Source organism: Podarcis bocagei, assembly GCF_964188305.1.
Source record: "Podarcis bocagei genome assembly, chromosome: Z".
NCBI classification, from domain to species: domain Eukaryota; kingdom Metazoa; phylum Chordata; class Lepidosauria; order Squamata; family Lacertidae; genus Podarcis; species Podarcis bocagei.
In genome coordinates, this window is record NC_138140.1 from 51,932,302 (window position 1) to 51,948,336 (window position 16,035).

The following is a 16,035-nucleotide window of genomic DNA, read 5'->3' on the forward strand; positions in this document are numbered from 1 at the left end:
CTGGTACGCAGGATGAGACCCTCCCTGTCCACGGACTGTCTCACCAGAGTGGTGCATTCTCAGGTTATCTCTTGCTTGGACTACTGCAATGCGCTCTACGTGGGGCTACCTTTGGAGGTGATTCAGAAACCACAACTAATCCAGAATGCAGCAGCTAGACTGGTGACTGGGAGCGGCCGCCGAGACCACATAACACCAGTCTTGAAAGACCTACCCTGGCTCCCAGTACATTTCTGAGCACAATTCAAAGTACTGGTGCTGACCTTTAAAGCCCTAAACGGCCTCGGTCCTGTATACCTGAAGGAGTGTCTCCACCCCCATTGCTCAGCCCGGACATTGAGGTCCAGTGCCGAGGGCCTTCTGGCGGTTCCCTCACCACGAGAAGTGAAGTTTTCATTTTTACAGTGGTGCCCCGCAAGACGAATGCCTCGCAAGACGAAAAACTCGCTAGACGAAAGGGTTTTGCGTTTTTTGAGCTGCTTCGCAAGACGAATTTCCCTATGGGCTTGCTTCGCAAGACGAAAACGTCTTGCAAGTTTGTTTCCTTTTTCTTAAAACCGTTAATACCCAGGGTGCATTGCTTGAAGAGGTGCAGTTGCGACTTGACTTCGAGGAGCAACTCATAGCACGCGGTGTGGTAGCCTTTTTTGAGGTTTTTGAAGACTTTGGTGATTTTTGAAGCTTTTCCAAAACTTCTTTTGCAGCCATTTGGTAAGTTAAACTTTTAAAACTTTTTGGGGGGTTTTTGGATTTTGGGTTGGGGTATTTGGAATTCAAGGACTTGGTGTTGGGGAGGGGTTTGCAAGAATCTGGAAGCTTGTGTGTTTTTTTTCTGCATTTTTTATGATTTTCTGTGACCACTGGGCCACTCTGCTGTTTTTTTTAAAAAAAAATTTCTGGGTTTGAATTTCTGTGTGGTGGGTGGCTGGGTGCTTTTGAATTTTTTGGATGTGAAGCACTGATTTATTTATTTTTGGATTTGCGAAGGTAGGAGCTGTGCTGCCATGGGACCCAAGAAGACTGCTGCTGCAGAGGCCGGCGAGGGGAAGAAGGCGAAGGTTACGCTTGAAATGAAGAAGGAGATCATCCGGAAGCACGACGGTGGAATGCGTGTGACAGACCTCGCCAGGGAGTATGGGAGGAATCCATCGACCATCGGGAACGTCCTGAAGATGAGGGAGAAGATCCTTGCGACTGATGCAGCCAAGGGAGTCACCAGGATCGTGAAGAACCGCCCAGCTGTTCTGGAGGAGGTGGAGAAGTTGCTGCTCATCTGGTTAGAAGAGAAGCAGCGTGCAGGGGACACAGTGACTGAGGCCGCCATTTGTGAGAAGGCCAAGGCCTTGCACGCAGACCTCGTCCGGGAACAGCCAGGAACCTCAGGCGAGCCAGAAGTCTTCAAGGCAAGCAGAGGCTGGTTTGACCGGTTCAAGGCAAGATCTGGAATCCACAGCGTGGTCAGGCATGGAGAGGCTGCCAGTTCTGATGTTCCTGTGGCTGAAGACTTTGCAGCAGAGTTCCTGGAGGTTGTGACGATGGAGGGCTACGTTCCACAGCAGGTCTCCAAAGAACTGAGGGACATTTGCCAGAAGTGGAAAGATGTGCAGGCTTTTGCACATCGGCACCACCCTGGCAAGGACCTAAAAAGTGACCTTGCGAACACTTTTGATACGAGGGTCATGTTGTCTTTCAGAGAGGTGCTGAAAAGGCGGATGAAGCAGCAGACCATGCCATGGACAGGTTCTTCAGCAAGAAGCAAAGAGTGGAAGAGGAACCTTCTTCGAGTTGTCCCCCAGAGTCTTAGAAAATGTACTGTACACTGTTGATTTTTAAATGCTTTTCTGTCATGTTTAGAAACTTAATTTATTGTTCCTTCAATTTTTGAAATGCTCTTTACAGTATGTGTGACTTTAAAGAGCACTTAATAAACTCTTGTTGTACCAAATTTGGCTTTGTTTGGACTTTTTTTGACCATAGGAACGCATTAATTGAATTTCAATGCATTACTATGGGATTTCGTGCTTCGCAAGACGAAAAATTCGCTAGACGAAAAAACTCGCGGAACGAATTAATTTCGTCTTGCGAGGCACCACTGTATATATATATTTATATGCCACTTTTCACTCACAACTCACAAAGCTGCTTACATACCATAAATAATAACATACTAGAAAACCACAATGTAAGTCATATAAAATGTTTAACAAATCATCTGTAAAACAACCATGGCTATCTGGATATCTCAGCATGATGCTGATGATGCCAAGGTTGCAGGTTTGATCCCCATACGAGACAGCTTGTATTCCTGAACTGCAGGGAGTTTGGACTAGGTGACCCTCAGGATTCTATTTTCCTATCTTCACCTCTTATAAAACACTATTGGCAAAACAACTTGAAAAATAGGCAAAACAGCATAACCACAAGAAAAGACATACAGTGGTACCTCTGGATGTGAACGGGATCTGTTCTGGAGCCCCATTCGCATCCTGAAGCGAACACAACTCGCGTCTGCACATGCGCGGGTCACCGCTTCGGCGCATGACGTCATTTTGAGCGTCTGCTCATGCGCGAGCGGTGAAACCCGGAAGTAACGTGCTCTGTTACTTCTGGGTTGCCGCGAAGCTTAACCTGAAAACGCTCAACCTGAAGCACATTTAACCTGAGGTATGACTGTATTATAAAATTCACAAAGCACTGCACCTATAACCCACAAAACAATACTGACAACATGAATAAACTTAGAACCAAAAACAAAGTAAGCACAGCTGAATTCACACAACCACACTTCCCTGACCTCTTCCACTCAAAAAGACACACACACACCATGCCTGTGGCAGCAGCTCCATTCTGAAGGCTCCTGGGGCTGGAAGGCTAGGCAAGGCAAGTGGAAGCAGCCCTTGCCTGGTGGCCAGTAGAGACCTCCACACCCCTGGCAGTTCTTCTGGAAAAAGCTCCCTTATTAATGGAATCACAGGGAACTAGGCAGAAAGCCCGCCCCGTGGAATACACTCCCATCATATGTCAAGGAAATAAACAACTACCTGACTCTTTGTCAGCGCTGTCTCGGGAAGTTTTTAATGTTGGAGGTCCCACTGTGTTTACTATATTCTGTTGGAAGCACCCAAAGTAGCTGGGGCAATCAAGTGGGTATATAAATTATTGCTACTGATTTGATCATCAACAGCTGCAACAGAAGCAGAACACTCAGCAGAAAATAAAATGTTTCTGCCTGGCACCTAAAGTTATGTAATCATGGCACCAGACGGGCCTGGGAGAATATTCCACAAGCAGGGGGGGCACCTCTGAAAAGCCCCCCCCCTCATGTTGCCACCCTCCAGACCTTTCGTGGAGGGTGCAGACAGAGGAAGGTTGTGGATGACAATCCCATCAGGCCCCAGCCAGCATGTAGAGGATAGGAGTTTAGTTTGACATTACCTAGGTAGTCCCACAGTTGCTGACTTCAGCTTGCTCAAACACCCTGTGTCCTTTGAACACATCTCTCAGCCACATAGTGCTACCTAGGCAGACCACTGCTTGCTGTTACTCTCACACATTGCTGTGGAAAACCATGGATATAAACCATAAACAGAAGCTGTCTACAGACTTGCTTCTGAAGCTCAGATTTATGACTGCGGAGCGTGGCCCTCCTCCGCATTTGGGTCTCCTTCCACAGAACTGCCCTGTCCTAGCACCCCAACCACAGGAGACTAACTGCATGCTAATTGCATGTCAAGTATGCAATAGGTCTGTTCGGGGCTCCTGGCCCCACCTATCTTAAAGGAGCAAATGCACCACATTTTACATATGCAAAATCAATGAGAGGCTCTTGACAAATGAGCTCAGATCCTCAAACATGCGGGAACACGCGACTCCTCGATTGCAACATCTATATTAGCTTCCAATTCATTTCTGTGCCTGGTTTAAAATGCCATTTATGAGGTTTGGGTCTGTTTGTGCTGGGCTGGGATGTGCAAGGGGCCTTTTATGCCTCACCTAGGCAGCCCCCCTCTCTGGAAGCCTTCAGATGCTCTGCGAATCTTTTCCGACAGACATTTGGTCTGCCTGGCTGCTATCTTGAGCTGCCCTGGAATTTTAAACTTCGGGTTTTAAGCTATTTAACTTACTGCCTATTCCTGTTTGCTGACCTATCTACTTGGAATGGGTCTCTATGAGAGCATCTGTACACCCTTCCAGGTGTTGATGAAATGCCAACTCCCGCCACCAGCCCCAGACACCTGAATGATGGCAGGAATGATGGCAGGTGTAGAACAGGAACCGCCAGAGTGTCTGCAGTGCCTGGCCCCTGATACAGACCAATAGAAAACTCAATCTCTGCTCGATTTTCAATCCTTCATGCAGCCAAAATAGCACATCCACACACAAGGGGACAAATAGGCTTCAGGAAGAAGCCTTGCAGAAATAACGCCCCTCCCCCCAAATGAAAGCTTTGAGGGGCAAAGCAACAACTCAAAAATAGCTATAGAGGATTGAGCATGCTCAGTGGGCTGATTCACTATTGGGAAATGGGGGTTGGCAGCAAACCAGGGTGGGGAGGATGGAATGGAGTGTCCTGGAAGGGGGCCTGTCTGTCTTGAACCCTAAACTTTGTGCTCCAGCTCCTGTTTCCTAGAGCCTGTGGCTGATTTGTCTTTTTAGTATGTTTGGATGCTCTGCTGAGAGCTACTTTCAATGTTTTATTTTTTAGAAGGGTGGGATACACACCCAAATTAAACGAAAGCAAATTATCAGGTGATAGGTGGCCCTTGGCAGCTTGCATCGAAAGTCAGAGGAAACCATGTCCCTCCCAGTGCTGTGCATAGCAGAAGCCAGATGAATAAAGTCTTCTTTACTACAAGAGGGAATGAATATAGGTAGCTCTGAAAGCTTGGAGGCATGTCAAATGCTGCCTGTCTGGCTCTCATTGCAGGCAGTCAATGGCAAGAAGGATCAGCCTGAGTGCTGAAGGTCAAGTTAGTGATGCTGGCGGCAGGATGAGTGTGCAAAAGGAGAGGTGATGCAAGGACAGAGAAGGAGCCCACTGCTTAGGAGGCTGCCAGATCCCTCCTCTCAGACTCCCTTTCAGCCACACTTTGCGGAGGTTAGTGGAATTCGCCCTGCTCAGTGCTGGCCCAGGTCACAAAACAATGCCACGCACACAAAGGCAAGCGGTGTTGACCCTAAGATCTCAAGAGAGATGGAATCCAAAGATAAACCCAACTCCTTTGTTAGCCTCGCTAGGAATAATAGACGACTCAAACATTTATCTCATCAGGAGATGTTGACATATTCACTGGTAGTGGCTTGTCTAGAAATAGCTAGGTCTTGGCCTTCTGCACCAGGGCTGTCAATTGACTCACAGGATGCTCAGGCCTGGCCTGCTGCTCTGGCCTGGAAACTGGCCTTCCAGGTCAGCTAGAGGCAAAATGAGTTCTGTATCCTTTGACACCACCTGGCACCCATTCAAATCCCACAGGGGAAGCAACAACTTCCTCAGACTCACAGAAACATCTAGTGAGACCCAATGGCCTAGAGTCTTGTTTTAAGCAATGGCTCCAACTTTAGGATGCTCTTATGCCCTTTTCCCCGAAATGACAGGCTAGCTGCTATTGTCTATTGTATTTTAAGCTATGTTTGTTACATGTGAAAAAGCAAATATTTATACTGTATATAAAAAGAGCTTCAGGTGTTCCAGTGCATGACCGCAGAAAAGGGGCACGCTCCTTTAATGGTACATGGACAAGAGACCTGGAGCAGGATAACACATGCAGCTGGAATTCTGGAACACAAAAGTCCTTCAAAATATGCAATCTTCTATATGCAATCTTATGTTGCACCTGCTGGCATTTAGGGGACTAGAAATGTGTTATGTCTGCTTTTCTATAATATACCTGGCAGATATCTCAACACATCCCTTGGATGTGAAGATGCTCAAAACGGCAAGATTGATAGATGCCAGACAAGACTTTAGAACATGGGGTGGGAATCTTTGGCCTGCCAAAGGGTTGCAGGACTACAATTGCCATCAACCCTGACCTTTAAGCCTCGCCAGCTTCTGGGGCTGATGGAAGCTGGAGTCCAACTTCAGTTTCAGGCCCCATCTGCACTAAATGTTTAAAGCAGTATCACACCACTTGAAACAGTCACGACTTCTTCCAAATAATCCTGGGAACTGTGGTTTGGGCAGGGTGCTGAGAGCTGTTCCCTTGCAGAGTCCTCACAGCAGTTTAACGGGTGATTGGTCCTCTCCATGGACCCCTGGGAACTGCCGCTCTTTGAGGTAATAATTGTCTCCTGTCCACTCTGTCTATGTGTGCCAACCTAACCTACCTTCCAGGGCTGTTGTGAAGTTAAAGAAGGGTAGCACACATCCATATGCACCTCTCCGAAACCGATGAAAGAAGGGTGGAGTACAAGCTATGGGAATAACAATAATGGCAGATGGATTCAAGCTTGATTCCTTTCCCTCACCACAGGGTGCCACAGGGTTCTGTCTTGGGCCCGGTCTTATTCAACATCTTTATCAACGACTTGGAAGATGGACTCAAGGGCATCCTGATCAAATTTGCAGATGACACCAAACTGGGAGGGGTGGCTAACACCCCAGAGGACAGGATCACACTTCAAAACGACCTTGACAGATTAGAGAACTGGGCCAAAACAAACAAGATGAATTTTAACAGGGAGAAATGTAAAGTATTGCACTTGGGCAAAAAAAATGAGAGGCACAAATACAAGATGGATGACACCTGGCTTGAGAGCAGTACATGTGAAAAGGATCTAGGAGTCTTGGTTGACCACAAACTTGACATGAGCCAACAGTGTGATGCGGCAGCTAAAAAAGCCAATGCAATTCTGGGCTGCATCAATAGGAGTATAGCATCTAGATCAAGGGAAGAAATAGTGCCACTGTATTCTGCTCTGGTCAGACCTCACCTGGAGTACTGTGTCCAGTTCTGGGCACCACAATTCAAGAAGGACACTGACAAACTGGAACGTGTCCAGAGGAGGGCAACCAAAATGGTCAAAGGCCTGGAAACGATGCCTTATGAGGAACGGCTAAGGGAGCTGGGCATGTTTAGCCTGGAGAAGAGGAGGTTAAGGGGTGATATGATAGCCATGTTCAAATATATAAAAGGATGTCACATAGAGGAGGGAGAAAGGTTGTTTTCTGCTGCTCCAGAGAAGCGGACACGGAGCAATGGATCCAAACTACAAGAAAGAAGATTCCACCTAAACATTAGGAAGAACTTCCTGACAGTAAGAGCTGTTTGACAGTGGGATTTGCTGCCAAGGAGTGTGGTGGAGTCTCCTACTTTGGAGGTCTTTAAGCAGAGGCTTGACAACCATATGTCAGGAGTGCTCTGATGGTGTTTCCTGCTTGGCAGGGGGTTGGACTCGATGGCCCTTGTGGTCTCTTCCAATTCTATGATTCTATGATTCTATGATTCTATGATTCATTACCCACTAAACTTAAGCTCTAAATGCAGTGAGTGAAAGAGAGGCTGGGAGACGAGTTCTTAATTAATGTGTCAAGCTAAGGCTCTGATCTGTTTTTCTGCATGTCAAAACACAGGAATCAAGAGTGTCAGAGCCGAGCAAGGGCTCCGCTGGAGGCCAGATGGATATTAAACATGATACCTGGTGGCAACTTCTACCCCCCTCACCAACCACCCCCCTCCCACCACCTCCCATTAAAGGAAAACGCATTCCCGTTTCCAACCAAAAGAACTTTTATATTTAAAACAAACACTCTGTGTGGCTGATTAGACATTTGGAATATTTCCTCTGCGAACATTCCGTACCCAGACACTTTCCACCCTGAGGGACGTTTACTCAATTTAAGACAGACCTTTTGTCAGCTCAGGAGAACTGAAAAACACTTTTGTTCTTCAACCTGGCTCCCTATGAAAAGATCAATGTGCCTGAGACGTGCCCAAAAAAGATCTCATCCTAGCCAGGTGGTGCCAAAAGCATGGCAATGTGGCAAGGAGTCAACTCTAGCCTGGCCTCTTCAACTTGGCCTATGCACCCCCAGACTGGATTGCTGCAATGTGCTCCATGCAGAACTGCCCTTGGAGACAACATGGAAACTTCAGTTTCTCCAAAATGCAGCAGTTAGATTACTGGTTGGGGTTCCATTTAGATCTCTTAGGACCACCCTGCTTTAAAAACAGCTACACTGGTTGGCACCTTATTTCCAGGCCCAATTCAAAGGGTTCTCATTAGCGTTTAAAGCTCTAAACGACTCAGTCCCCAAATGCCTCCCTTCGTGCAGATCCTCCAGGGACCGAGATGGGCAGAGGCCCCCCCCCCCGTAGTCCCTGCACTCACAGAGGTCTTCAAGGGGGAGGGGCGGGGAGGGGGGAGGTGCAGCACAGAGGTGGTGATGGAAGTTAAGATGATGACTTGGCCGCAAGAGGAAGGCAACTCAGCTCCAAAAACCTCATGAGCTTGAAGAGAACAACTGCTGGACTATGGCAGCTGAGCAGAACAAAAACAGGAGAGAGATTATGGCCATTTTAAGGGTCGATAAATTAGCCTCCAGGGAAGCAAGCCATCCCAGGCAGCAGTTCCAGAGTGAGAAAGAGCCAGCCGGAAAAACATTTTCCATCCTGCAGGAAATTCCATGATTTCGACATTTGTTTATGACCCGAAGTGTAATGAAAAGCCAAACCAGCCCCCCCCCCGCCCCGGGACAAGAAGGCTTTGCATTCCTGCCCCCGGCCCAGAGATTTAGGAAAGCCTCTGTGGATATCGAGCAGCAGAAGAAACCACACCTCAGCGGAAGGCCTGCATGTTCCTCATCACTACAGCAGTTATTATTCAATGGATTTAAGGCGGCTTACAATAATTTTACAAACGTCATTAGAAAATGCAAAGTCGTAAAAACCGACTAGCTAAAAAATAGCTAAAGTACAATAAAACACACTCAGAACCATTCTTCACCTGCTGGCAGAAGGATAACTGAGAGGGAGCCGGTCTGATCTCTCTGGGGAGAGAATTCCACAATAAGTGGGGAGGTCACAGAAGGGGCTCCCTCTCGGGTCACCACCAGCCCCACCTCTGATGTGGACTGGACTGGGAGAAGGTCCTCACCTGAGGAGCGCAGCACCTGGGAAGGTACATAAAGGAAGAGGCCCTATTCCTGGGCCCAAGCTGTCTATGGCTTTGTATGTCATAAAACCAGTTGCAATTCAAAGGGCTGGCATCTCTCATTAACGGGCTCCAGGGAAGGGGAAGACGCTGTCCCTCGCAGAGCCACAATTCCCAAACTGCAGCTCCCATAATTACTTGGGGGAGGGGAGCCATGTAAAGTGGCAGAGTGTGAATGTAGCCTTAGTTTACTCCCCCCCTTTGACCTGCCCCCCATATGTGAGACAGAAGAGACCCAGACCACATCACACCACACATTTAAAGTACTATGCTAACACAGTCATGGCTTCTCCTAAAGAATTCTGGGAATTGTAGCATACGAAGGGTGCTAAGAGTTGTTTTCCTGTGAAGATGGGCTGTCTGTTAAAGGGCTCTGGGAACTGCAGCCTGGGCGAAGGAACAGCAGGGTCTCCCAACATCTCTCAGCACACTTCACAAACTACAGCTCCAGAAATTATTTGGGAGGAGTCATGCCTGTTTGAAAGCGCTTTAAGCCAGGGTGGATTTGATTTAAATCAAATCGATTTAAATCATGATTTAAATCACTAGTCAGTAAGATTTGATTTAAATCATTTTTTTACAGAAAGACTCATTCTTGCTGGTATAATCTTAATATTTACAACCAGATGAAGGTTTCACTTTTGGAATAATAAATTTTCAGAGAAGTTTTTACAGATATATCAAAAATTACTGATTTGGTTATGCTATTAGAAATACATAGACAGATAATTATGACATTTTTGTGAGGTTTCATAAGTTAACTGTTTATATTTGGACAACATTTCTGCTGTACTTCATTGGAGGAGTAAAATAATCATTAGTAACAATTTAAACCATTTATTTAACCAAAACTATAACTTTATAGCATATGTATCCATGTTTGTTAACCAATGTGCTTAAACAATTAAAAAAATAGATAAATCTTAGACTGAGTTTTAGCACACATGAAAAACTTAAAACAAATCTTTATCTCCTGATGAATAGACTTTGGACTATAATGTAACTTAAATAGAAAACTCTCTTTAGAAATATTTTTCCTCCAAAAGCATTTTTTTTAAAAAATCTGATTTACATAAAAAAATCTGATTTTAAAAAAAAACATTGATTTTTATCCACCCTGCTTTAAACATAAAGTGACAAGCTGCCATGGCTCCTGCAGACTTATTTGCCTTGCTGAGGTGACTTTGGTCTTTGAAAGACATTAGCTGCCCCTGAAAATGTTTTTACGAAAGCATGAAAATGAGTGGCATTGCACTGTTTTGCAGAGAGCACTAGAATCACAGAACTGTAGAGTCTTAGAGTTGAAAGGGACCCCAGGGTCATCTAGTCCAACCCCCTGCAATGCTTGCTTGCTTGTTTTCTTGTTCTGCTATAAATGCTCTCTGCCCTTGAAGATGCAAGTCAAGAGCTGAGGGTGGCATAATACCTTTGGGGAAAACACACCCTCAGAGATTTTTCTCAACCTCAATTCTCTACCATTATCTGTTTTAATTACATGCGTCAGAGTTTCTAAACGAAATCTGATTATTGGTAAAAGCCCTAGGAGTCACAATGCAGCCTCAGCAATGATATACTGACCTATTTTTACATTTTGCAATCATGGACATTCAGCATTGCACCTCCCTGTTAATTGCATTTTAAATGTTTTGCATTTTTAAATGTTTTGCCCAAGAACTTTAATTCTTTAAGACTTGCAATACTTTCCTGTATTAAAAAGGAGATTTGCATTAGCAAAGACCCTAAAAATGAAGAAAGGTGTGTAGGTGTACAGGTAGTGTGTGTGTGTGTGTGTGTGTGTGTGTGTGTGTGTGAGAGAGAGAGAGAGAGAGAGAGAGAGAGAGAGAGAGAGGAGACATAAAGCAGTTTCACTGAATTGGTCCCATTATCTATAAAACAAGATACTGATGAGTTTCCATTGGCATATAGAAAAAAAATGGATGCACAAACCTTTCTGCCAGCCCAAATTCTACTGCTCCATTTTTCCCAGCAGTGCACAAACGGTCAGAAATGTAGGTGGGCCTGATCCACCAAACCTCTTCATGTTTAGCTGGTATGTCTCTCTCTTCAGTGCTGCCTACCAAGAACTTATGCCTAATATTACCTCAGCATGAAGCCAAATTAGCAAAAACAGAACGAAACAATCCCCTCTACTGTATTATTGTAGAGTGATCAAATAAACAGCCTTCCCGACCTGCTCTTTGGAGCTGGGGGTGGGGAAAAGCCGGGCTTCCCCCACCCTCAGCCCCACAAGCTCAGGGAGCAGCGGGAAGGCTTCTGAGGCTTCTGGTTGCCTTCACTGAAGCCTGGAGAGTGAGAGGGGTGGGTGCGCACTGACCCCTCTCGCTCTCCAGGCTTCCAAGGTAGCCGCCTGAAGCCCCCGGAGCACAGTGGGAACTCCCGCTGCGCTCCGGAGGCTTTGGGTTGCCTTTACTGAAGGCAAAGGCAATGTGGGGAGAGGGAGAGCTGCGCAGCGCCCCTTCAGCCAAGCGGGAGGAGAAATGGAAGGGGCTCCGTTTCTCCTGCCGCTTCGCTGAAGGGGCGCTGAGCAGAGAGGGGGAGATTTTTTTTCTTGTTCTCCCCCTCTAAAACAAGGTGCATCCTATAGCGCGAAAAATACGGTACACATTTCACCACTGGCTTGAGGGAGGTCTCAGTATGATTGTTACTAATTCTGGATTTTTAAAAATTAATTAAGCCATTTATCTGGTGGGAGTAATAATGATATATACATATATATCACTAAACCTGTTTTCTCTGGTGTGTGTATATATGTTAAGAAATGGAAAGAGACAGATTCGAAGCAGACTTAATTAAGCCAAGCTGCCTAGCCCCTGTTGAAGGATGGCTTGATCAAACTGAGCATTGGGTTACTTGTACAGTTTTATTGCAGGATGTAAGACTTTGGGGGAGAAAAGAGCCTTGTAAAAAATAAGAAAACAGGGATAATGTTCTGAAAAATGGCCAGGCTGAGTCGGGAAGAGAGGGGGGGGGGAGAGTTCTCTGACCTTAGCATTTTTCTATCAGCTCATTCTGTTATCTCTTCCTCTTCCTGAAATGCAGACCTCTCCTTATCAGATGAAAACTAAACATTTGTTTTTCACCAAGCTCTTTGGAAAGGACACTTATGACATTACTAAGGGGGGATAATAATGGGGGAGGGGAAGCTTCTCTCTGTGCACTGGAAATTCCTTGTTGGAAGGGGGTTTGGAAACAATATTGAACAGGTGGACCAAGCATCACTGCTGAAAACTCTCTCCGGGACAGCAAGTGAGGAGGAACGCCCACCTCTCCAGAGTCGGGGTCTTCAGGTGTCTTCATTTGACCTGCGAGGGGTGGGTCGGTGGGGTTGCTGTTTTGTTCTGGTTTTTATTACGCATTTTGTGTTTTCATACTTTTGAGTAGCATTATAATTATTGATTTTTATGCATCAGGTTTAAGGTGCATACAAGTAAAACACGCAGAACAATATTAATAGCAAACCAAACAAACAAGTGCAGGACAATCAAATTTTAAATCAGTGACAGAGAGGTTTTGCAGCTTGCATTTTTATGTTATGAACCGCCCTGAGATCGGCTGATGAAGGCTGGTATGCAAATTTAATAAAAATAAATAAATGAAGGAATAAAATTTTGGCCCAACCAGTCCCACCTGCCCTTACACCAGACATCAAGCAAAGCTGTGCCTGGTCTGAAAAAGGTGTTGCAGGCTGAGCAGCAGCAACTGCAAAGCCCAGAACCACACAGGTCGCTTCAAAGACCAGGTGATCAGTTGATCATTAGTGCTTGCACATCATTATTATGATTAATTTGATTTCTTTCCATTTGAAATACAGTATTTTAAAAAACAGTTTAAAACAAATTACAGTCACAAATTACAGTGTGTGGGTCCATCCCCCCCCCCAAAGTCTCACAGGTATTGTTAGAAGGTAAAGAGGTATGTATTCAGCATATAACAGCACTTGGCCCTGCACAGTGCTGGGAAAAGCAGTTATCAAATTTCCTAGTTTCCGGGAACATTTTCTCGGAACGTCAACTCAGTAACCCTAGGAAACTGGCCACAGATCCCCACCATACTGCAAAAAATAATAATCCTGACTCATACTGTTGGAAAGAGTTCTGGCTGTTTATTTGCAAAGTTAAGGGGGACAGGTCTCTGCCCCAAGGAGTTGCCATCAAAAACCCAGCACAGGGGAGGGAGCAGAAGAAAGGAATATTTTAAGGGTGAACACTCAGTTTGTTAAGGGGCTGCCATAGGCCATACCTTATGTCCCAACCTCTACCGTAGCTGCACATGGAGAAGGGAGATTAGTAAAGATCCCCTTCAGAGAAGCTTGTCTGTTTTCCCCAGTCGTCATAAGAACTTCAGGATTCTCCTGGATGCAATTAGCAACATCACAGTCCTTAAGACTGCAAGGGCCACCTGTTATTTCCACACTCCACACAGGACACAACACAACACAACACAACACAAAACACAATACAACACAAGCTGCTTATTTTCCACTGCCAAAAGTCCAAACAGTAATTGATTGATTGACTGATTGATAAATAATAAACTCTTATATTGTAACCTCAAAGACAGAGAGAGAGAGACAGAGAGACATTTATTTCAGCATATTAAGAGGTCGGAGTCTTTACCTGCTGCAGCATCCGTGGCCTAATGCAAGTCTCAAGCCATAAAAATAAGGAGACAGAGCAAGACGATAACATCTTGGTACCAATAGAGAATTATATTTGTTCCTGAACAATTTCTCCAGTATACTAAAACACAATTCTCTCTTACACAATGCCTGTCTTGTGCAGCTGCCAAGGTCACCCAGACCTTGCTATAGGAAAACACGGTGGCGCAAGTTTTTACATGCAGATGCAATTACACGTATTTCCCCCCACGTGTTTTCTCCAGTTTGAATCCCCAACCCTCTGCAACACCCTCTCCCCAAAATACCTTATGCTGCATGACATGTGCTCACTCTATTCCGTACTTGCATTAATGTGGCTTTCAGGGGAGAGGGAGAGAGAAATGCAATTTTCAGAAGGCAACATGGCATTTCAAGAGTCATCTGCGCAGAAATCTAAAGTCCCAGGGAGCTCAGAGGGCACTGTCATTTCACAAATGATCTCAAATGGGTCTCATGACATTTAAGGCATTCAGACAGTCTGGGTCTTGATGATTTCCAGAACAGTCACTCCCCAGTACTTAAGACATTCTGATATAGTTCTGCTCCAGATTCCAAACTCCAGGGAAGTTGAGGTAGCCTCCCTGAGAAGTGGTGACTTCTTGGTGGCCACCCCAAAAGTCTGGAATTCTTTCCTGAGAGAGATGCATGCAGCTTCCTCTCTGTTGGCTGTGATTTTTATATTTATAAACCGCCATTAGTATGGACAATGTTTTACAGCAGGGAGGGGAACCTGGTGCCGGGAGGACGAATGCAGCTGTCCTGGACTGTCTGGCCTTTGGAGGTCTCCCCAGGCAACACACCCCTCGCTGGCACTGCTCTGTACCCTCCTTAAGTGCTTTTGCCTGGCTGGAATGTGTCCCTGAACTCTGACAATAATAATAATAATAATAATAATAATAATAATAATAATAATAATAATAATAATAATAATAATAATAATAATAATAATGCCTCTTGCTTGGATGGGGGACAGAGAGGTCGGCTGTCTGAGCAGATTAACACAGGGAAGGACTTTGGTGGCATCCTGCCCTGAGTGAGGGTGATGTTTGTGCATTCCCCTTTGCCTTAGAGGAATCTCCTTCCTCAAGAGTCCCCACCTGATAAATATTTATTATTTTCACAATAATTCCTTTTGGTACATTTGCTTTTTCACGGCTCTTCTTAGTAGGTACACCTGTACAAAGATAGTATTTTTATCATCATCATTTTGCATCCTTCACCTCATTGACTGCACTGGGGCTGGATTATTGTTTGTTGCCCCTCCCCACTTTTGGTTTCTGGCTCTGCCTGCTAGTGACACGTGGCCCTTGGGAATGCCTAAAGGAAATGGGACGTTTGGGCTGAACAGAGCTCCCCACCCCTGATTCGTAGGGCAAAGACTTCACTTTTCAGAAACAGCCCTGTTGTTTTGTGTGCCCTCCACATTTCATTTCGTTTGACATTGAGGCAAAAGGCTCTGTTGCTCGACGATGGCTTCTTCCTGGAGGCACCACACTTACTTTCCTCCTAGCAAAGGTCAGAGGCAGTCCTGAACCCAGGACTTTGCAGGCAGAACATAATGCTGAGTCAGACCCTTGGTCTATCTAGCTCAGCGTTCTCTACACTGACTGGCAGCAATGGCCTGGGTTTCAGGCAAGTGTCTCTCCCAGCCCCACCAGGAGGTGCCTTTGGGGACTGAACCCGGGGCTTCTCTATGCTTCATCTTTCCCCCAAGAAAGTGCTATCTAGCAATATCACCATGGCTAATCACCCATGTTGGACCCCCTCCTTCATGCTTGCTTGTTTAAAAAAGCATCATTGGAGGTTTTTAAGCCAAGGTCGGATGGCCAACTGCCATAGATGCTTCAGCTGAGATTCCTGCATTGCAGGGGGCTGGACTAGATGACCCCTGGGGACCCTTCCAACTCTAAGATTCTATTATCTCTTTTGTGTTAGTCGCCCCAACTTTAGAAAGGCCTTTGGGAGCACCAACTCTCTGGAACTATGCTTGCATTGGTGTGCGTTGCCTGGCTGATTCTATTCCAGATGAAGAAAAGCTAATTAAAAACAAAACAAAACAAAACTTTCCTCTTTATGCTCCGACCATAATGCCGTGAAAATGGAGATGAAATTAACACCAACTGGTTCCTTCAGATGGAGGATGAATGACACCTTGTTTAGAGATCAAGAGGTGATTAAGAAGGCCCAAAAAACTTTGAGAGACT

General features: G+C 45.6%; 2 protein-coding genes across 8 annotated transcripts in view; one reads left to right on the forward strand and one right to left on the reverse strand.

The window, feature by feature from the left end:
- The window catches only part of MBNL3 (muscleblind like splicing regulator 3), a 130,759-nt gene that overhangs the window by 76,505 nt on the left and 38,219 nt on the right, over nt 1–16,035 (reverse strand). The window lies entirely within an intron of this gene.
- On the forward strand, nt 587–1,704 carry LOC308578673 (tigger transposable element-derived protein 1-like; the record flags this gene model as incomplete). The annotated part of the gene is made up of 3 exons (XM_081179147.1): nt 587–711; nt 988–1,632; nt 1,694–1,704. The coding sequence occupies exons 2-3, from the start codon at nt 1,005–1,007 to the stop codon at nt 1,702–1,704; spliced, it is 639 nt and encodes a 212-aa protein (XP_081035273.1). The 5' UTR covers nt 587–711; nt 988–1,004.